Source organism: Numenius arquata, chromosome 10 (assembly GCF_964106895.1).
Source record: "Numenius arquata chromosome 10, bNumArq3.hap1.1, whole genome shotgun sequence".
In the NCBI taxonomy this organism is placed as follows: domain Eukaryota; kingdom Metazoa; phylum Chordata; class Aves; order Charadriiformes; family Scolopacidae; genus Numenius; species Numenius arquata.
In genome coordinates, this window is record NC_133585.1 from 24055326 (window position 1) to 24078118 (window position 22793).

Sequence of the window (22793 nt, forward strand, 5' to 3'; positions counted from 1 at the left end):
GTTCGCATTTGTCAGCTGTCATACCCTGCCACTGACAGACCCTTCTCTCAGCTGATTGCAGTGTTGACCACAGCAGTTCAGTACTATTTTCTCCTACAATGTACCACATTCTTCTTTAGAGGAAATTATACCCACGAGAGAATACAATAGGGATTTTGTTTTGCTAAATATGCATTTATATGCTTTCCTTCTCTCTTGTGCACACACACAAACACAGGCAGGTGAGCTATGTAATTTTAAACTCTTCTGAATTACTGGACTATGTACATCAGTGATAGTAGTTAATGAAAATCCAAGCCACATCCATCAATCAATCACAAAAGTGTTAATATTTGTTTCAGTGACATTTCCAACATTTTTTTCTCCCTGAGCAATCTTAACTCTCATGTGATCTGGTAGTAATTGTAACGAACAGGAAATGAAAAAAGGTAATACAAAAAGAGAGATCCAATTTTTTACCCATTATAGATAGAAGTTGTAGAAGAAGCCCTTATTCTATTTTCCTTATGCAGTGCTATATTCGCTATGCTAATTTTACAGAACAAATAGTCATAATCTACTTTGTATCATTACAAATGTATGATTCGTAAAGGAGCTGAGGGACTTTAAATTTAAAATAAGCCACACGAGCCAAGAGAAGCAAATACCCCAAGAGCGAGCAAAATGGATTCCCTGGAGGGGACAATTTTATACAGAGGTGGAGCTGTACTGGAAATACCAAGTATATTTCAAATAGCAGCAAGCATGAGTGATTGCCTAATTGCACTGTTAGTTCCTTAAAGCAGATTTCACAATATGTGCAGATACATACAGATGGAGCGAGGTATTTATTGATTTTTGGTTTTAAACACATACAATTTTCAGTTGTTTTTTTTTTCTTCACACAAAAGGCCTCAGCAGTTTTCAGTTGTAGCAGCTGTACCTCCCCTTCCCAAGGCTGTGAGAAATGCTGATGTTCCAGTTTTCATGCTTGGGGGGGGGGGGGTAGGATGTTGGATGTTTCAGATCAGATACTAAGTTTTGTCATTCTGTGAGTTTGAGAAATTTCAAATACTGGTTCCATCTTCATATGCATAGCTCATGATTCTTCAGCAACATCTTACCCAACTATAAGATCAAGTTCAAATTAATACATGAAGGTTTTTGCCACTCTCTGACTTGTCCTGGATTCACTCTGCGTTTTTATAACTGACATCAGTATTGGAACATCCAGCTGCTAACTCCCATGAAAGCTACCGTTTATCAAATGGGTTTTAATATTTCAAAACTTGGCTGCATTTTCTTTAGAGCACAGCTATTTTACTTCTTTCAAACATGCCCCATTTGCTCTGCTTGCACTTGTTCTGTGGTCATCTTTGCCAAAGGGGTGCGGATGGGTACGTGAGAGGGAAGAAGGCAGGGTCTCCACGGAACTGTGGACAGCAGCTGAATTTTGGGCAAAAAAGCAGATCTTTGCCTTTGTACCCCATTTCCCAAAGACTGTAAGGTGATGACATTTCAAAGGAGTACTTATCATGGCTGCACAATCTTACCTGTGCTTTTGTTTTTAATTCTATGAGTTACATATTTTACTGAAAGCATAAGAAGGATTATTTAATCATAATTTCTCACACAAACATATACACGAGCTTACACACACATTTCAAAGCATCTTCACTTGTTCTAAAGTCATTGTTTGACTTGTGTGCACTTACACAAAGAAAAAATGTCAGTGTGAAAAATGGCAAACTTCTCAGACATCAGGTCTTTGTATTAGTTCCAACGCTGATGACAGCAGCTAGTCTTTCTCCCAGTCAGAGCCAGTGACCCGGCACCGCTACGGAAGCATGACCTGTTTCCATTGTGTTTTGTGCCCCACCAACAAAACCGTCAGCTCAGCTCTAACTGCAACAATCTTTATTATTATTGATGTATGAGAATGGGCAAAATGCGAATTAATAAACAGAACCTAGCTAGATTTTTTACTAACGGACTTTTGACTAATAATGACATATAATTTCAGACTAAACACAGTGGACCTGGAGGTTCATGAGAGAAAGTAAGCACGGACCCCCTAACATATATATTTTTTTCTTTACAGCAACTTTTCATATTGTGGCCACTTTCCAAGCGCTCGACTTGCCAAATAGGTTGTGCCAAACCTGGAGACCATCATGCTACTCATGAAAAGAAAAGTTACCCTAAGCAAGGTAATCACTCTATAATGACTCTATAAACACTGTGAAATGAACTTCACCTCCAAAGTTTACAAATGGAACAAAAGGTTGGAGGAAAAAAAGTAAATGTCAAGTGGAAACAATGGCAGAGATCAGAACAGAATTTATGTCTGCCTTACTTCTGGACCATTGCTACACCTAGCTCATACCTCTCCAAACTCAAATGTGAAAAAGTAAACAGAAAAAGTACCCTTCACAATGAGACATGCTGACGTACAAGGTCAGTGTTCTATAAATTCTGAACTTCAGAGGCAGAACTGCAGGACCAGCGATTTATAGGCAACTCCTGCTGATGTTTCTAATTGCTATAGTAGAGATTATGTGCCTTCTTCACAGCAGCAGCATGTAAAACCTCTTCCCCATTTCATCTGCTAAAGCTCATCTCGCGCGCCTGTTCCTGGGGCTCATTAGTGTGCGCTACAGATGTTGCCAGATAACCTTGCAAAAAGAAAAATTACGCGTCTGAGTCCTGGTCTCACTTCTTTTGAAGAGACAACTCATGCACCTCTTTCAAGCCGCACCTCTCAGTGGGATGTTCAGTACATCATTGTCCTGGAGTCTGGGGGGGGTGAGGGGGTGTTTTCTTATGCATTTCCTCAACAATGATTCTGTTTACGGGCATGGAAAAAATAACCTTTTGTTTCTGTCATTTGCCTACCTGTATCTCTGGTAGAGATTGTGCCAGAGATGACCAATAATATTTATCTTAATGTCCAAGTAAGGAAAACATACCCAGTGGCTGCTTCATTACTGTCTTTAAATAAGTTACACAGTATTTGAATAGACAGTGAGTATGGTACAAACATTTATCAGCTAACACTGTCACTCCCACAGTCATCTGGCTCCTTAAAGCTCTCTTCTGGTCAATAATCCCAACTCTCACCTTCCAACGAGAAACTAATAAACCTAGGAAGACAATTCCTAGCAAGGAAAGGGACTTGGGGGTGCTGATGGAGGAGAAGCTGGACATGAGCAGGCAGTGTGCTCTTGCAGCCCAGAAGGCCAATTACATCCTGGGCTGCATCAAAAGAAGTGTTGCCAGCAGATCCAGAGAGGTGATTCTGCCACTTTACTCTGCTCTGGTGAGACCTCACCTGGAGTACTGTGTGCAGGTCTGGAGCCCTCAATATAGAAAGGACATGGACCTGATGGAGCGGGTCCAGAGGAGGGCCACCAAAATGATCAGGGGGCTGGAGCACCTCTGCTATGAGGACAGGCTGAGGGAGCTGGGGTTGTTCAGCCTGGAGAAAAGGAGGCTCCGGGGAGACCTCATAGCGGCCTTCCAGTACCTGAGGGGGCCTACAGGAAGGCTGGGGAGGGTCTGTTTACAAAGGCCTGCAGTGACAGGACGAGGGGCAATGGTTTTAAGTTGGAGAAGGGGAGATTTAGATTGGATATTAGGAAAAAGTTCTTTACCATGAGGGTGGTGGAACACTGGAACAGGTTGCCCAGGGAGGTGGTTGAGGCCCCTTCCCTTGAGATATTCAAGGTGAAGCTCGACGAGGCCCTGGGCAACCTGGTCTAGTTGGGGGTGTCCCTGCTGACTGCAGGGAGGTCGGACTAGATGACCTTTGGAGGTCCCTTCCGGCCTGGACCAATCTATGAATCTATGAATTCACTTGTACTTTCCAGAGCATTAAAAATTCTTGACATTTCTTAAAGTGAGGGTCAGGACTGAGAAAATTATTGGAGATAAAACAGCATTATAGACGTCTGCCTTCTGTGCACCTGTGATACACACACCTTCAAGCACAGCAGATGTGGTCACTGCATGGAATAGGGAGGGGAGGGAGGTAAATAATTTCCAGCAATTGCGTTCATATCACGGCGTGTTTCTGCACTAAAAGATCAAGCTGTGCTTTGCTTCCTGTTACTTGCATTGCTATCAGTCCAAGGTCCCACAAAATAAATGCAACCTGCCTCTTCCTCCCAATTCACGTCAGACCCACAACTGGAGTGAAGTATCCCAATTCTATTTTGGAGGTGTGTTATGGTTATCACTTAGGGCACACAATGAGGACAACCACTGTTTAACAGCCTCTTGAATTGGAATTTCACTACCACCATACTAATTTTGATCAGAGTTAAAAAGGCTACGTGGCAATCATAATCCAATGGTTCTGTTTCTCTGATTGCACACTCTCAATATGTGGACTACTGCTACCAATGCTTGTAGGAGGAGAGCTGAACTCGCACAAAAAAATAATCTCAGAAAAGACTGAAGTCATGCACAGCTGTGTGAACAGGACTGGGTTCTTCCTTGGCCCAGAAAATTCTCATTAGCTTTGCAAAACCGTATAAATATTGGAATACAAATTGGAACTGGACCCTCAAAGCCACATAGGTTTGTTGTTAGGGTCACAGTGACTTTTATTTTAAGACCAAAGGCTTGAAATTATAAAGGAATACATAAACGTAGACTTCCCTTCAAGTCAGTTTTATAGGTAACAGAACATATTGAAATTGGTGGTACGAGGAATTCTTCCTTTGTGGAACTGACTAAATGCCAGCATCACCCCTGTATTTCATATGATACTAAGATCAAGGCAATCCAGATATTTTTGATTAAGCCAAACCATTAGCAATACTTTCCCTGACGAATTTTTCACAAATGGAAATTCTCCGGAAATGCTTTGAAATCAGACATCAAAGTCAGAAAAAAAAAAGAAAAGAAGACATTTTAAAGTGATAATGGGAAACATAGAAAAACCTACAAAACCATTTTATTCTGTCTGTTGCTGCCACGTGTTTTACAGCACCACGGGTCAGCCAGTACAGCGGACTGCGTCCTGTCTAAGCTTCAGAGAGTAGGAAACAGCTGGAGGATTTTACCTGTCAAAAGAAGGCTTCTCCCCACAATCGAATGCATCCTGTAACTCCTTGACAAGATTAGCCTGCCCAGGCAGTCGAAAAAGGCCTTCTTCCTTTAGCCCCCGCTGTCGGATAAAATCCACGCACTGTTCCACCAGCATAGGAGCCAGGCGGTTCCCATATCGCTTTTCGTATCGAACAGTATCTTCCAGCTTCTGGCCAAAAATACCTGCGTGAAAAAGAGAGATGTGGCTTAGCTGAGATTCATAAAAACATCTGAGGAGCTCCTGTCTTGTATTACAACTCAGGCAATTTAGAGGTCAGTTAAATGCATGGATGCTTAACCTACCTCTTTCTTCAGAACAAAATGCTCTATTTCACCTTTGATACTCTTGTGGAAACACAGTGCTGACATATTTTACAACAATGCTCAAAAACTATTTAAAATAAAGTACTGTAAATCATTTTTCAGACCATAAGCGCAGAAAACATAGAAATAATACAAATAGGATTTTTTGTCACAAAACTGATTCGAAAGTCTCCATCTTCATCTCCATCTTCTTTGGTTCATGCCTAATTACCTATAAAAAAATAAGTAGTTCCTGTATCAGTTTCATTGGCACATATGCATTACTTTTATACATGGAAGGCAAAAGACTTATAACTCAGGATTCCGTTGCTACTAAACCAAATTATTAGTTACGTTTTCTCACATAAACCAAGACCATTCCTATAATGAATTACAAATTACATTATTGCTGTCTGCTTTAGCAACAATTAATTTTGTGTATGAGGAAAGATCCTGACATGAAAGGTGAAATATGTCAGACAAACTGCAGGAAACCTGCATCAGTACTTAACCTCAGAAGAAAATGGATTTTTTTGACAGAATTAACTTCACCCTGAATCTGACGATATCACTGCTACCACTGGAAAGACAGCTACTGGTCATAACTTATTTTGCCTTTCCCTTTCAAACTGCAGAGCCAGCCATCACAGACAGCATCACAATAACGTTCGGGCATGTCATCTATGATGGAAGCTTTCTCTTGAGTCCACCATTTGTTAAATAGCATATGAGCTGTAGCAAGGTGATTCAATTTCTATATATGCAAGAAAACGAATAGTTCTAAGGCAGTCATTATCAGAAACTAAAGACCAGGTAACTACCTATGTTTGGAAGGCTTCTTTTCCAATTACATAGTCTATAAAGTGGGGGAAAAAAAAAAGCAGTAAGTCAACTTGTATCCTTTACTGAGCACACAGTTCCTACTGGTTTAAAAATATTCAACAAGGCCAACAGAGTTGTTTTGGTTTGCTTTTTCTAAAGAAAGACCAAGGTTGAGCTAGTCAGCTTCTGCTTTTGGCCCCAAAACTTCATTCACCCATAAATTACAATTACATGAACAACTAACCACCAGCTAAGGTAGCATTCAGATTGAAGCATCCTTCAGGATAACCTTCAATGTGGACATTTTTCCTCCAACACAAGAAAGATAACTCACATGGCAGGTGAAAGTTGCCTTGCACATGCTCCAGGATGTTATGGCAAGTGGGTAGCAAGCTCTCAATTGCCCATACCGAAGGTCTGCGGTTTGTATTTAAGTGCAATTATTTTTACTGTAGCACAAGAAATAACTGGAGAGAATAACTGATGTCTAGCTAAGACATCCAGACAGTATTGTGAGATGCAGAACAGCATATTTTGTGATTTCCATGGTACCCACGCTTGTGAATGCCAAAACCAGCAGTAGGTAAGGAGACTGAACATCACACAGCGACTGTTAGCTCACTCTTTTTCATTTTGTACAAAACCCAAATTAGCAATTAAAAAAGGAATTTTTGAAATTTCAGAGTGAGTCGAGCTTAGCAGAGTACGGAGTGATGTGGAATATTTGGTGTCCACAAAACTCAGTCTCTTCATGCTGGCAGAGGAGTTAAACTGTATTTTCTTAATTCTTACATACCTTCCCAACCTCCTGCAAACTGCCTATGGGGATGGCAGGAGTATGAAATGAATTTGGGTTTCTTGTATTTGTCTGAGTTAAGGGTTGCTACTGGTCAACATACAGGAAATCTTCAAGTCCCTCTGTTTTCTAGACTCTCCTTCTGAAAGTAGTGAATTTAAGGAGAAAGGTCCACTGAAAGTCAGTTAAGGAATCTGTGTGGTTATGGGAATTTGGGGATTTCAAAGTCCTCCTTAATATTCAAGAAGGCTACTGTTCAGTCCCCCCAAAATTGTCCCTTCTCCTGGCTGAACAAGCCTCTCTGCCTCTCCTCAAAGGGCACGTGTTGTAGCTCCCAAGCGTCTTGGTGGCCCTTTGCTCAACTTCCTCCAGTTTTATCTTCCTGTCCTCCTGCCTTTTTTTTTTTTCTTTAGTGGACACAATATTTGGAATATTGTCTAAAAACGCTGAGCGGAGTGCATTGATCACTTCGCTCCCTCTGCTGGCTCTGCTCCTGCAGATACTTCCCAAACTGCTGTCAAGCCTTCCTTGCTGCCATATCCACTGTTGCCTCATGTCCAGCTTATTGTCCCCCATGGCACTCGGGTCCTTTCTGCAGAGCTGTTTCCCTGGGGTTATTCCTTCTGAGATATAGGACTTGGCCGTCCTACTTCGGTTTGTCCGATGAACACACAGTCTGAGCTTCCTTTCAAGACCCCACGAGATCTCTTGGTTTTACACACAAGAGTCTTTGCCTCTTTTCAAACAAAATTGATCAGTATAAGGTAGGATATTCCAGTTATATGATGTACAGTTACAACTTGTGCCCACTGACAGTACAATCAGTATGATGTCCTACTGGCTATACTTTCTTCTTTCCATGCTAACATTCTTTAATCAGTAATGTGCATATTGCAGCTTACGTTTGCAGAGGAAAGAGGAAGTTCTCAAACCTACCCGACTGCTTTGAAACTGCTATTAGTAATGACGCTGCTGTCAAAACACATCACTCTCAATGAATACATTTTTTTGGGATGCTGCCTTTTTTCTTTTTTCCATTTTAGAATTGGCTTTCAAACCCTTTCTACAAGATAATGAATAAAATCAAAATAAGGGGTTTTTTTTGTGCAGCGGGAGCAAAAACCCATATAATTTTTTTTAATATATATATTAAATGGATATGACAAACTTGGTTTTGTATTGTAGCAGCGAATTACAGGTACTGAATGACGAAAACCTTAAAAAAACCTATATCTGAGGAAAAATAAGATTTCGTATGATGGAGAAGTAACCAGCGTCAAGAAAAAAAAATCCAAATTGGAGCCTAAAATTTCCCAGTTCTGGTCCCTTAAGTGTAAACATTGAATTGTGTCTACTACTGACTGCAATAAGGTATATTGTAATTTGAGACACTTAACATACACATAGCTAGGAATGCCTGAAGGAAAGACAGAATAACTACAGTAGTTATCTCAGATTTGACAGGTTGGATACAGGTCCTACACAATCCTCAGAACACAGTTGTATCGAGCCTGGCCACATATATACTTCACAACCAGAGGTGTAGGTGTATGCCCCACCATCCTCACAGATCAGATAAAGCTTCAGCGACTTGGCTCCCCATCTATATGAATGGTGACAGTACCATATCTATCTTACCAGCACAAGGATCTCCACACTTAAGATTTGGGAAGCTGACAGCTAGCGTGGTAATTCTGACAACTATGTAATAACCTAAGGTTAAGACTTATGTCTTATGGAAAACCAACACGTCACACCCTGAAGTGCTTCCGAAGTCACCATTTACATTCTCCAATTTGTTTGGCTTTGGAATTCATCTTGGCAGGTTTGGTTTCAAACACTGGGCTGAATTTCTCCAAAGGAAGTACTTCCTTCACCTAATGAATGCAGAACACTGCACCAGGCAGCACTTGGCCATGAAAGGAATCAGTCACGATAAGCCTGAATAAATATTGACTTGAAGTTACAGACTTGCTGGTACCTTATGGAAAAAGTACTCTGTTGCCACGGGGCAGAAGTGGCAAACACATGACAACTCTGCTTCCACATCATCTTGTCATGATTTATACCTTGTTCATCACCTTTCTGGTCTGTTGGGTTTTTCACTGTTTTGGAATAAAATGCCCTCTAAGGTGCATCTTCTTCCACCGTCACTTACTAATGCTTATATCCTCTCTTATGTTGCAACTGATGAGTACAGAGATACTGCAGATTAACAGTTTATAAAGACTAAGACATTGACTATTATGAAGCAAAGGCAATGCTGTGACGAATTGTCGTTGCAAACATACAATTACAGTAGTGGTTGGCAAAGGCAGACAATGGTGAACACTATCAACTACACCTGGTAACTACTAGCATCTTATTTACAGAGAAGCAAGGAAAAGACAGTCCCTAAGTTATGGAAACTACAACATAATCAAAACCACAGAGATAATTTCACATGCTGTTTTTTAAAAGTAAATTTCCACTACAGTAACTAAACAAGAACACTTCCGTGGAGAAGGAAATAAAAGACAGCCCTCATAACTCATGTTGTAATCCAAACCCAAGTTCACCTCTTAAATCTCAGTTTCTCTGCAAAAAAAGCAGAGATGCACAAGTGCTGACCTGTGGTTTGGGTTATCCTTGGGATAGGGCGCCAGAGGAGAAACAAACAAACAACACCAAGAAACCTTGATACTCAGAATGGCAGCAGCTTGGCTTCCCCATGGCTGTCGGAAGGCAGGGAAACGTACAGGGTTCCAGTTCTGACCAGTCATCAGATTTAATCAGCAGAACTGCTTTTTCAGAGAGGCTCTTTTAGGTCTTTAAAGCTATATCCAATTAAGCCAAGATCACGCATAACATCAAAGAGGAAAATCACATGCTAGTAAAGGGCATGACGAGCAGTTATTCATTAACTAGAACATTCCCGTGGCAGAAGTTTTGTAACGTTTTGAGAAACTGGATTTCCAAGCCTAACAGATAAAGCCATAAAGCTTAGGAAAGACGCTACAGTGCTGTATCCGAATTCTGTGTATGTCTGCTCAGGAGCTGTGAAAGCACTGTGGTATTTTCAATAGTACATATTCAGAGTTAGGATATGTTTTTAAAACCTAAGAATGCTATTAGTCAATGATTTCCTTAGCTGAACACAGGCAGGGGTCACATCTCAAAGTCTATTGACTCCAAGCTTCTGCTTCAGTGAGAAAAAAAGGAGAAAGATCTAGGCAGCAGTTCCGCCTCCCTGCTCTGTAAGGAATAGCTTGAAAAAGCCCACCTGCTGCTCTAGCTCTACCACAGCACATGCACTCAGTGAGCCGGAAGGTTTCTGCTTTTCCCAAGCCACCCCTCAGCAATTCGGATGATAGCATCATTTTCAGACAGCATAAAGCACAGAGGGCTGACGCTTTGACCAGAGGGCTCATGCCTGTACGTGCGTTCTTTCGGTGTGCAGCAGAGGATCTCCATCCTTCCAAAACAAGTTCTGAGTTTGTGGACTATACTGATCAGAAAGGTTAAGGTCAAGTTAAGTTAAGGTCAAAGGAATTGCTCTCAGCTTAGGATCTGGATGAGAATTTTAAGCAGCTCTCAATTCTACATCAATAATTCACTGACAGTGGAAATAGCAGGTCAGGTGAACGGCTTTCAAAAGCAGGGCTGGGAACAAAGGTCCTGGAATAACACAAAGAAGTGGCTGTCGTGGCCACATAACACTTAATATAGAGTTTTAAATTATTCTTGCTTATCAGCTTTCTGCTCCAATGTTCTCCAGCACCAAGTACTATTTTGAGTGAGTCAAAGGCAGAGAGTATTTTCTTCTCCTCTACAGAATTTTGTAATGTACAGGAGAGGAAAAATAGCGGTGGCAGAATTTTGTTCCCACCTGACTCATTTTGAAGTGCTTAGTGACATGGTTTAGTGACGGGTTTTTTAACAGGATCAGGTTGATGGTTGAACTAGATGATCTTAAAGGTCCCTTCCAACCTAGACAATTCTATGATTCTATGATTTTCTTCCCTTCAAGCCTTCTCCTACCATACAGTGTGTGATGCCAGCAGTAGATAAGGTAAGATAAACTCCTGCCCTGGAGTTCAGCACAGCTGCACACCAGAGGTTACTGCTTAGAAAGAATAAGAGCAGAACTAGCTACAGGCTGGAAAGGAAAGAAGGCAATTTAAAAAACATCACCAGGAACTTATCACAGTTGATCACATCAGGGCCTGCACCGTTTCTCTGGCTGTAGCCAATGCCATCTCCTCCTCTAAAACTCTGCTCACCCAAATTCACCGTGCTCTTGAATGTTCTCACTGCTGCATGCCAGCAAAGTTACTCTCAGTTATCGCCTTCTTCACTCACCCCGCAGGAGCTCTCAGGAGGTTCCTGTGGTGGTACCACAGAGTATCTTATCTACATTGGATTTTAAAGCCACTTGGCTCTTGTCTGTTCAGATGCTGCCCTCTGAGTACTGACTTCTCCTACAACATGACCTCCAAGCAGGACTGACATTTAATTTTTCACAATGCAGCTTTGATCTGGATGTCCAGGAAGGGTTCTATACCTTGTATCATCAGTGAAGATGATGATGTACCTCTGCCTAAACATAAAATGTCATGATTCCCTTGTAGTTCTTCCAATGACTAGCCAATTTTTTTCCCTGCTGATATTATTTTCTGCATTGTGTTGCACAGCTTAGAACTAACTGATCTGCCTTATGCAGCTAGCCAATGCTAGGTTTGCAGAAGGCTAGTTTTGCCTTTTTTTATATTTAGGTGTACAATCTGCAAATGAAATTATAATAATTTGGTATGCCAATTAGTAAGACAAGTGTAGTTAGCCTAATTTCCCTGTGCAACCAATAGTAAAGGCTTGACTGAAACTCAAGTTAATGTTCATCTTTCTGTTGACTTCAGTGGGACCCAGTGACAGGACAAGAGGGAATGGGCACAAACTTGAATAGAAGTTCCACCTAACCATGAGGAGGAACTTCTTTCCTGTGAGGGTGGCAGAGCCCTGGAAGAGGCTGCCCAGGGAGGTGGTGGAGTCTCCTTCTCTGGAGACATTCAAACCCACCTGGACACGTTCCTGTGGGACCTGCTCTGAGTGGACCTGTTTTGGCAGGGGGTTGGACTAGATGATCTCCAGAGGTCCCTTCCAACCCCATATCATTCTGTGATTCTGTGACATGGACCTAGTTAAACACGTCCACCCAGCATTCTGCAGCTCTGATCTGTCCTTGTGACAACGCTCTTGACAGAAAATGTGTACAAGAAAGCAACTGAAACAAATGGTATATTGAGGAAAGCAAATTAGCAGCATGGCCTCGATCATTCTGTCTTCTGCCTCAAGCGCTGCAGCTTCACTTGGAGTTTTAGACATGAAGAGTTGCTGTGTCAGAACATATGGGGAAAGAATCAACAGCTGAAGCTCTTCTCGGAGCAGCTAAGGCTGCACCCTGGGGACAAAGGCAACTGTCTGCAAAATTATTAGTTAATCCTTTATTCAACTTCCAAACATTTCTCAAATAGTTAAGTGTATAAACAGGGCACAGACAGCTCTAATTCCTACCAACACCTTGAAATGCACTAGCACACTTCATACAGACACATCCATGTCCTCCTGTCCAGTCTCCAGCAACAAAGAGAAATGCTGGCCTTGGGAAGGGGGGGCTGCAGTGGGCAAACAGCTTCCAATGCTGCCTCAGCTGCAGGCTGTAGCTGATCTCTGCTGTAGTCCTGCAGCGAGTCCCTCACTGGTTATGATCCCTCATTTCAAGACATCACCCCAACCGCCGGCGCAGACAGCCCGCAGAGGCAATGACGCCGCTACATCACGGCCGGGTCTTGTCAGCACAGAGCTGCCTGGCCTTGCAACAGGACAAATGGCAGCGTGGAGGAAGCCCTGTGTAAGATCATTTCTCACACTTCAGAACGACATGACAATTTAGCCCTTTCACTTGGATTTCTCTGTCCAGCACAATTTTTAAAGCAGCACCAATACTCCCTTCCCCCACACAAAGTTTTTGTCCTTGGCACAGAAGTAGTTTCTCCCCAGCCATCCCAAGCACCGTGGCACCTTATCATCACCTCTCAGACATGTGTTTCCCTTCCAGCGCTTCCAAGTGACATGTTTTGAAAGCCAGCCCCTTTTTTGCCCTTCTCTCCCCAGTACTGCCATGATCTCCTTCAACAGGAGTAGGTGCAATGCAGAAGAAAACCAGCTTTAAACGTCTCTGTGCAGCAGGTGGCAAGAGAAATGCAGGCTGCAGGGCGGCAGGATGAAGTGGCAATGCAGCACTTACAAGAGGACGGTGCATTATAGGGCTACACGTCAATCCGTCAGAAATCTCTGAATCCAAGCACTTAGTCTTCTGCACAGATGCACGTTTATCAAGTTGCTTTGCTCTGTCTCTCCTCCCCTCTCTTTCCACACAGACCAAATGCAAACCTGAACTCTTTTCCCTAATGTTCTGCCAGACAAATAGGCAACTCAGCATCACAAGTCTCACTCCCCCACTGCTCTCACTGATTTTTGCAGAGCCTCTGAGCAAAAATCTTGTCTCATGCCACCTCATTCAGGCAGCCCATTCATGGGCTATTATGTAGAGGAAACAGCATCAGCTGGCGAGCTACAGAGAAATGAACAAAGAAGTAAATAAATCATTCGTGGAATGTTGGCATCTGCATTGTTTAATACCTTTGTTTCGGTAGTCTCATCTGCCCCTGCACACACAGCCTCCTTGACTTCTCAGATACCATGGCTTCACTAGCAAAGCATAACACAGCGACAGAACGGACCTACCTTTACGGAAACTAAAACACCGCTTAATTCTCCTGTAAGTGGTTTTAGGAATGAAAGGAGCTGCTGCTAAGGCACCTGGGCTGCGGACTCCATCATTTCTGTCTTCGGGCATCATACAGGCCAGAGACCCCAGGCCCCTCCAAAGCTTTCCTTTACCAGCTGCATCCAGATGAAACACCACGACTGCTCATCCTTACTGACTGCTGAGGAGTTTTTATAATAGTGTATTTTCCTCTGGAGCTAGGAGATTTGTGGTCTTCTAGATCTTGGGTAGGGCTTGAAGTGATTTCAATGTTCTCTTCCCTGCTTCAATTTTGCTTTGGGGAACAATTTCCTTCCATCTCTCTATTTCCTTTCGTTTCTTTTATTTCCTGCAGCAAGACAACTTGTCTATTATGCAATGTCACAACAAAAGAGTTTCAGCAAAAAGATATATCTTCCATTCAAACAGAAGTGCCTGCACAGATGGAGGGGAAGAAAGACCTCTTCCTCCCGGCTGGAACAGAGGGTTGAGTGGCAGAGACTCCAATTCCACAGGAAAAGGTCAGCGCTTTGCGGCGTGCAAGGGGAAAGAGAAGAACAATACCAAAAAGGCCACTGAAGAGTCCTCCGGGATACAATACTCCTTGCTGGCTCCCTTTATCTCTGCAACTGAGAAGGAAAAACAACAGCCCCTTTGTCCGAAAGGCTCTCTGTCCATAACATATTCCTTTCAAAAGGCCTTTTATACACTCAGCTCCCTGTCTGATGTTCTTAAGGGCTTCTCGCTTGTTTTATTGCCTTCCAACTACCAGAAGCTCTCGTGGGAGAGGTGCGTCAGATGCGGCAGCACAGCGCATCTTTGTCGGCAGGATGCTGGGGAGCTGCTGAGGAGTAAGTGCTTCCACCCGGAGATGCTCTGCTCCTGGTCCCACGCCTGGCAATGGCAGCCACAGCTGCTGCCGCCGCCTGCGCCAGCCCCTCGCATGCAGCAGGTGCACAGAAACGAGGTAGAGGAGGGAGCTGCCGCAACGCAGATTTGTCTGCTCCTCCGGGTGACTTTGAGTTGACTTCAGGCGGCTGTCGTGTGCGGCAGCTTGAAAAGCAAGCAGGCTGTGCCTGGCTCCCGCAGGAGGTGCCAGACCTTACGTTACTACCCCTGCTAAAATGCTCACGGCTCCTTCTCCTCGCCTGCTCCCTCCCCCTTAGTTGCAAGCTCTGCAATTAAAGCTCAGGCCTTTCCCTCCTGTAAAAAATTGCCTTTTTAATCTAATCAGGAGAGGAATTTCATGTGCAAACAGGCACTACATGCCCTGGCTCATTTACATTTCTCTTTCAGAATTTTTTCCACAGTCACCTTATTCTGCTGGTGCAAAACAAGCTGTTTCTCATCACCTTAGCAGATTCCCACCTACCTACCTACACCCCGCCCACTACCCCCTTTCTAGCACAGGTTAACAAATAACAATTTAATGATATGGTTAATCATTTGCAGAGCTCCATGCTCTGGTACCAGGAGTCCTTTCCCACTGCCGGATGAACTTTAAATATTAGTAGCTCACCAAGGCTCAGACACATCTGTTGCGTGTGCACACACACGCAGGGTTTGCTTACAATGCTTGAAAGAACCAGAAAATTCAAATACGTTACTCAAAGCGGCACTTGACTTGTACGACACCAGACTGTTGTAGTTTACCATCTAGTACTGAAATTTAGGAAGCTGATATAAAACTGGTGTTTTGATTAATTAGCTGTCTGAAATAATTTTGTGTTGCAGGTAATTACTTGTTACTGGCTACTCATCATCATGTGACTGCAACTTAGTGTAACAGATAAAAAGATTTTTAACCTCAGTGGCTACAGCTCATAAAGGCAGGCTGTAGACAACTTCAGCCAGAAGTGCCCTTCTTTAGAAGGGTCAGGCTGTTGCAGCAGCTGTAGCAACATCCATGCAGCAAGGGGTAATAAAAATATGAGTGTGCCTGGCCATACATAATTACAGAACAGTTAATAGGGCTTATTAAGACTTGTTAAAATAGCTCAGACCACCAACTTAAGTAATAAGTAGTTAATAAAACAGGGGACATGCTAGAAACACAGTTCTTAATGGTGACACATCCCACAATACTGCTTTTGCCTTGTTATCAGGGTCAAACAGGCTGCATGAACACTAAACACAAAATCATGTTCCACCTGTTCTCATGTTTGCCAGAAAGTTAACTGTTTGCTTCCCAATACAAGTAACCCCGAGTCAGTGTATTTGCTCAAGAAATCCAATAGGAAAACCAAAAAGAATGTCCTTAGAAGTGTTTTAACTACAAATGAATTTAAACAGTAATGAAAGGATTGCACCTGACTCTTGTTTTATGCAAATCAGCATGCAAAGCCTTCAGTGAGGTGCTTCCCTCAGTAATTGGCATTAAACACTCCTACAACAATGATGCTGTCCTGAGAATCTTCACGGTGGCTGAAAGGATTCCCAGCTGTAAACCAGAAATAGCTCTTGCCCTATAAAAGCAAATGAGGGGCTGGTGAAGAAAGCATAGAGTCAGGGCTCGGGAGATTTGGTTTCTATTCCTAGCTCTGCGCATGGTCTCAGGCTAGGAAGGGAGTTACACCTCATCTCAGCTTCCTGCCTGTAAAATGTAGACATTTCTCCCCTTCAGAAGAACTGCAAGGTTGCCTTCCCTCATCATCTGCCACAGAAAGATAGTGTGGTGCTGGAAGCCAAGTGCAAAAAGCCACTAAGATACTCTTCGAAGAATCCAGTTGTGTTATGCTCCCAAGTTCATTATTGCCACAGCAGCTCACACTGCTACTGGAGGCCTGCTTTACAAAGAGGAAGTCGGGGATGGGTTGTTTCCATGCTATATAAACAAGCAGATTTCTTACCTAACCTAATAGCAGAAGACTGTACTCCTCCCAAATCAACTCAATATGCCAGTAGATCACGCCTTTCAAGACAAACCTTTCACTTTGTGGATTTTTGGGGTTTGGTTTTTTTGGGGTTTGGTTTTTTTGGTTTGTTTTTTTTTAAACATCCTCCTGGAAGACCTACATGCCTAGATCTAGGACTGTGCCAGCTTTTTAACATATGGGGCCAGTGAGATGACTGCTTATCATCATCTTCCCACGGCACATTTCCCCAGGAGGAGCCAAGGAGAAGACACTCATGTTTGAAGAAGTGCCAGACAGGCCCTAGCTGACCATCTCCCTCAGCACAGCCCACCAGCGAGGCCAAAGCCTTCTCCTAAGGACTGTGTGACCTGAATAAAGCACAAAGGAAGATGGGTGGCTTACAAGAAAAGGTTTTTTTTAAAATGGTAGTTTCCTTCAGCCCCTCCCATCCTCTCTCCTGTAGTCTACCTGACATTTGAGAAAAAGACATTTGCAATCAGCCATCACAGTTTTCGGTGATAACTGCACTTCTTGGTCACGAAACAGCACGGACAATCCTGCCGGACTTAGTATTCTGGCAACCTGCAGCCAAGACCAAAAAGCATCTGATGCAATACGGTTGCTCTTTCACAGTGGAAAAATATTTCTGTCCCCGAACTTGGAGATCTGAGCGCTCCAAGGAACAGACTGATTAACATACTGACATTTTGTGCAAGTATATCAATCATACTTGTATTATAATAATATAGACATTATTACCAGAATAATAATGATGAAAATGATGATAATAATGTGCAGCCCATTCAACGTAAGAGAGCTTCTAAAAAAGACAACTAGACATCTGACAATAAGTTTTGATCCAGTACTACTGAAATTATTGGGTATGCCAATCAAAAGAAAAATACTGCTAGTGCTAATATTCTGAGGCTTATAATGGAGTGCATAATTTTATATAATACTATTACTGGTCTTAGCTGTCACTTGCAGGAGAATCACTGACAGCTTCTTGTAACAGGCATTTATGAAACATGGATGGTCTTTTAGCTGGTGACTAAAGGTATTACCCTGCTCCTCCCCGCGGGAAAGCTGATTTCACAGAAGACCAGCCTTCTGTGAAAACTTCCCGTCGCCTTGGTAATGCACTGCCATGTGCTATCCTCGCCAAGAAAAGTGGTTCCAGGCAGTTTAAAGCCTTTTAATTGAGCCCTCTGCACAGGAACATGCCCGAAAATTGCATTGCAAGTGAAAACAAAGGGTTTAATCCACTTTTTTTTTTAAATATCTAGACCATTCTCCTCCACTTCAAAACTCTGGCTGTGACTGAGAGATGACAGAAGAACCCTTGTGCGTCTTTGTGTATCTGGGAGCTGTGCACGTTCCCTCACTGACTCACCTCCTCCAAATGGCGCCCATATAACCCTGCGAATGGATTTCACCCAATCCTCCATGTCATTCTGCGTGCTTGCCATAAGAAGGTACGTCTCATGATTAGCTGTCATCCGCTCTCGGTCTCCTCCTGCAAGAGAAGATAATTGCACTTAGAAACCCTTTTGCTTTCCTGCCCAGCCGAGCTCCTGCCAGACTGACTGCTGAAAGCGGCTCCACAGCAAGCAGACACGGATAATACACAGTGGAGTGTTTATCACCAGACATGGCATGAAAAGAAGGTCCAGTAAGCACATTCCACATCAGACAGCTTCCAAAAGGAAATGAGAGGATAAATGTCATCGGTAAACAAAAACAGTGCCGTGCCGTTCCAAGAACCACAGGAGCCTGCATTAATCTGTAGCTTGATATACGAAATTTTGCAGCAGTTGTTGTAACATGATGGAGAGAATAAACGCAGAGACAAATAAGTGTACTTTGAATAAGTGTGGATGACTCCATTTTTATTTTCAGGAACACAATGTGTCACATTCACGCAATGACATTTAATACACCCAAGTGTTGCTGTGAATCTCTAAGGAGAAAGCAGCCGATGCTAGCACTAACACGGTACAACCCACTGTCTTGGATGGATCTGATGAGGATTAGATTAAGAGGGAACACACTGCCTTAATATCCTTCATTTTAAAGGATGGGCCAACACTAGAATGTCAAAATCAAACTTGGCTTGCCACTTGTACTCTTCACTGGATAAAAAACTGGCTGGATGGCCGTGCCCAGAGAGTTGTGATTAATGGGGTGAAATCCAGTTGGCAGCCGGTCACCAGTGTTGTCCCTCAGGGCTCAGTTTTGGGGCCAGTCTTGTTTAATATCTTTATCGATGATCTGGATGAGGGGATTGAGTGCACCCTCAGTAAGTTTGCAGGTGACACCAAGCTAGGTGGGAGTGTTGATCTGCTTGAGGGTCAGAAGGCTCTACAGAGGGATGGGGACAGGTTGGATCAATGGGCCAAGGCCAATGGGATGAGGTTCAACAAGGCCAAGTGCCGGGTCCTGCATTTCGGTCACAACAACCCCAGGCAACGCTACAGGCTTGGGGAAGAGTGGCTGGAAAGCTGCCCAGCAGAAAAGGACCTGGGGGTGTTGGTGGACAGCTGGCTGAACATGAGCCAGCAGTGTGCCCAGGTGGCCAAGAAGGCCAACGGCATCCTGGCCTGTATCAGGAACAGCGTGGCCAGCAGGAGCAGGGCAGTGATGGTGCCTCTGTACTGGGCGCTGGTGAGGCCTCACCTCGAGTGCTGTGTTCAGTTCTGGGCCCCTCACCACAGGAAGGACATTGAGCTGCTGGAGCGTGTCCAGAGGAGAGCCACCAAGCTGGTGAGGGGTCTGGAGAACAAGTCATAGGAGGAGAGGCTGAGGGAACTGGGCATGTTTAGTTTGGAGAAGAGGAGGCTGAGGGGGGACCTCATTGCCCTCTACAACTCCCTGAAAGGAGGGTGTAGAGAGGTGGGTGTTGGCCTCTTCTCCCAAGGGAATAATGACAGGAGCAGAGGAAATGGTCTGAAGTTGGGGCAGGGGAGGTTTAGATTAGATATCGGGAAGAATGACTTTCCTGAGAGGGTGGTCAGGCCCTGGAACAGCCTGCCCAGGGAGGTGGTGGAGTCACCATCCCTGGAGGTATTTCAGAAACGTGTAGACGTGGCACTTCAGGGCATGCTCTAGTGCCCGAGACTGTGGGGGTCTTTGGTGGGGGTCCTTTGTGTGTGTATGGTCGGACTCTATGATCTCAGAGGTCCCTTACAGCCATGAAGATTCTGTGATTCTGTGACAGCTCCAGGTTTTCACACTTGTACTACTGCTTTACCTCCATCCTAATGGGTATTATGTTAGTGCAAGAGCACAAGAAGATTCAAACTACCTCTCCAGCACTGCAGAAGGAGCAAAGCCTTCCAGAAGAGAGACCAATTCCTGCAGGAATCCACTCTGCAGGGGAAAAGAAAGGAAGGGCACAGCCTGTTCTTGCTCATGCAGCAGTGCACCACACACTCAGGGAAGTATGAAGAGGCGGTGACCGAATTTAAGCTTGATTGTTTCCTGAAATAACAGGCTCAACAGCTCTCCTCCTTTTTATCGGTCATCAATTAAATGTGAATGCACAAACATTTTGCATTTAGCTGCAGGGAAGACAGGGGTGGGGAGAAAGTCGTGCGGGATGGTTTTTCTTTGTAGTTTCTTCCTGTCTAACTCAACACCTTTCTCTTACCTGAATGTACCCAGGCTGAACTCTGAATGAAATATTTTCTTGTCCTTTTAAAAGCATCATGGAATTCTTGAAAACAGTAGTTTCAGCATTCTTGAGAATGGCATGGGAAAGGATTGAATTCATACCAACTGTTTAAAAGAGAATTTTCTCCCAGAACGAATATCAAAAATTAGGATTAAATCTGATTTTTCTGAGCTGAGAATGTCATGGCTAAACTCAAAAGACTATTCAGATTGCAAGAAAAAAAAAATTTGGGGGTCAACTTCTAAGTGAAACAGTTATCTGTTCCCTTGTGCATTTTTCTTAGCTACAGTTTCTGAAACCCTTGCTCTCAGCTTGGGAACTGACAGACAGTGAAAGGCAGACTGGCATTACAACAGAACCCACTGGGTTTTCTTCAGAAACATCCTCCTGCTTGGATGCTTCGCATTTGTTTGGTTTTTTTTTTCAGGAAAAAGGTAAATAGTAAAATTTTAGTCTTCTAATGTTTTTGATGAATACATTAAATGCACCTCCATATGGTGCAATCTTGGCTACTCATCACCTCACCAAAAAATCAAGCCACAGACTCACAAAAACAGGTCTAGGAGCTGATATTCAGCCATTAATTTTAGAAAATCTTGCCTGAGGAGTCCTTTGTTTTCTTTCTACTGCCCCCTGTTTTCACTTTATTTTCTTAATTTTTTTAGCTTGTCTTTCAAGTAGTTCTCCCTGCTATATGGTCTGGAATTCTCCTCCATCTACTCCTGTCCGTCACGACATTTCTGCATATGTGCACTGAACACCACTGTCCTCTCCTGAAGCCTCAGAGCTGTACCAGCCTTAAATGCAGAAGAGCTGATCTTTGTACAACTGATACTCCATACAAACTGTTTGCAGCTCAGAAAGCATATGCATCTGTGTTTTACACAAATCTTCCAAGTGTAGCCCGATGTACAAGTAAGTGCCATCCCCATGTGCAATGAAGCAGGCATGCTCTTCTCCATTCAGATATGTGATAAGACTATGTAATTCATATTTCCCGATCAGGACTCCAATCAGTATTCCTTCACAAGCGAAACACCAATGGTTGTGATAGAACTCATGACTATTCCACTACACTTAGTGTTCACAAATTTTCCCCAATGCTGCAAATGAACTGCACATTAAGTGACATATTTAATCTATTTCTCTGGAAAAAACCACCTGCATTTCCTTCATCAACTTTCATTTTACAGCATTTGCATTCAGACTTTTTAATCCTAAACAGAAATCATCTCTGCAAGTTGTAGATGACACTAGAATATCAGAGACCAAGATGAACCACCTTGTTCTCCTTTTTTTCTTTCCTATTGAAACTCCTTGTTTAAGAACAAAACCGAAATTATGATTACCCAACCTTGACGTTAATTCAACACTAACCACTGCTGCTTTAAGCATAGAAGTCTGACTTGACGTACTGATGAACTACTAAAAGACAGTTCAAATCCACACAGGGCTGTCTTCTACATACTGACACTGGCAAGTAAAGGATCCCTCTATCATCAAGTGAGTCAAGAAAGCCTATCCTAGCTGTTAAATCTTACAATCATGCCTGACTTTAATGTAACGTAAGAACTCTTCTGCTAGTCAAAGCCTGTGCTCGTGAACCCTGCGCATCCTGAGTCTGATGAAAACCAGTATCTTTCATGTTCCTGCATTGAGGTGATACAGGACAATTCACAAAATCACAGAATGATATGGATTTGGAAGGGACCTCTGGAGATCATCTAGTCCAACCCCCTGCCAGAGCAGGTCCACCCAGAGCAGGTCCCACAGGAACGTGTCCAGGCGGGTTTGGAATGTCTCCAGAGAAGGAGACTCCACCACCTCCCTGGGCAGCCTCTTCCAGGGCTCTGCCACCCTCACAGGAAAGAAGTTCCTCCTCATGGTTAGGTGGAACTTCTTCTATTCCACTTTGTGCCCATTTCCTCTTGTCCTGTCCCTGGGCACCACTGAAAAAAGACCGGCCCCATCCTCTTGACACCCTCCCTTTAAGTATTTATAAGCATTGATCAGATCCCCCCTCAGTCTTCTCTAGACAAAAAAGACCCAAGTCCCTCAGCCTCTCCTCACAAGAGAGATGCTCCAGGCCCCTCATCATCTCTGTAGCCCTCTGCTGTACCCTCTCCAGCAGTTCCCTGTCCCTCTGGAACTGGGGAGCCCAGAACTGGTCCCAGTGCTCCAGATGGGGCCTCCCCAGGGCAGAGCAGAGGGGCAGGAGGACCTCCCTCGACCTTCTGGTCACACTCTTCCTGATGCACCCCAGGATGCCATTGGCCTTCTTGGCCACAAGGGCACATTGCTGGCTCATGGTCGTCCTATTGTCCACCAGGATTCCCAGGTCTTTCTCCTCAGAAATTCAAAAGCTTCAGAAATTCAAAAGCTTCAAACTGCCCTGATACTGTGAGGCCAGTTTGAGCACTAAAACGTTTTACGATCATTCCAACTGGGCCAGTGGGAAAGACTAAT

General features: G+C 43.6%; 1 protein-coding gene across 5 annotated transcripts in view; it reads right to left on the reverse strand.

Annotated features, from left to right (window-relative positions):
• ARHGAP24 (Rho GTPase activating protein 24) overlaps nucleotides 1-22793 on the reverse strand; it is a 199338-nt gene that overhangs the window by 19792 nt on the left and 156753 nt on the right. For 2 of the 5 annotated variants that reach the window (XM_074154414.1, XM_074154417.1), the window contains 2 exons: nucleotides 18048-18170; nucleotides 5049-5256 (listed from right to left, as the gene is read on the reverse strand). In XM_074154414.1, coding sequence (XP_074010515.1) covers nucleotides 5049-5256; nucleotides 18048-18170 — 331 coding nt within the window. Of the gene's footprint in view, nucleotides 1-5048; nucleotides 5280-8749; nucleotides 8769-13777; nucleotides 13890-18022; nucleotides 18171-22793 lie in introns of those variants that run through there. The other 3 variants (XM_074154418.1, XM_074154415.1, XM_074154413.1) reach the window with 3 other exon arrangements.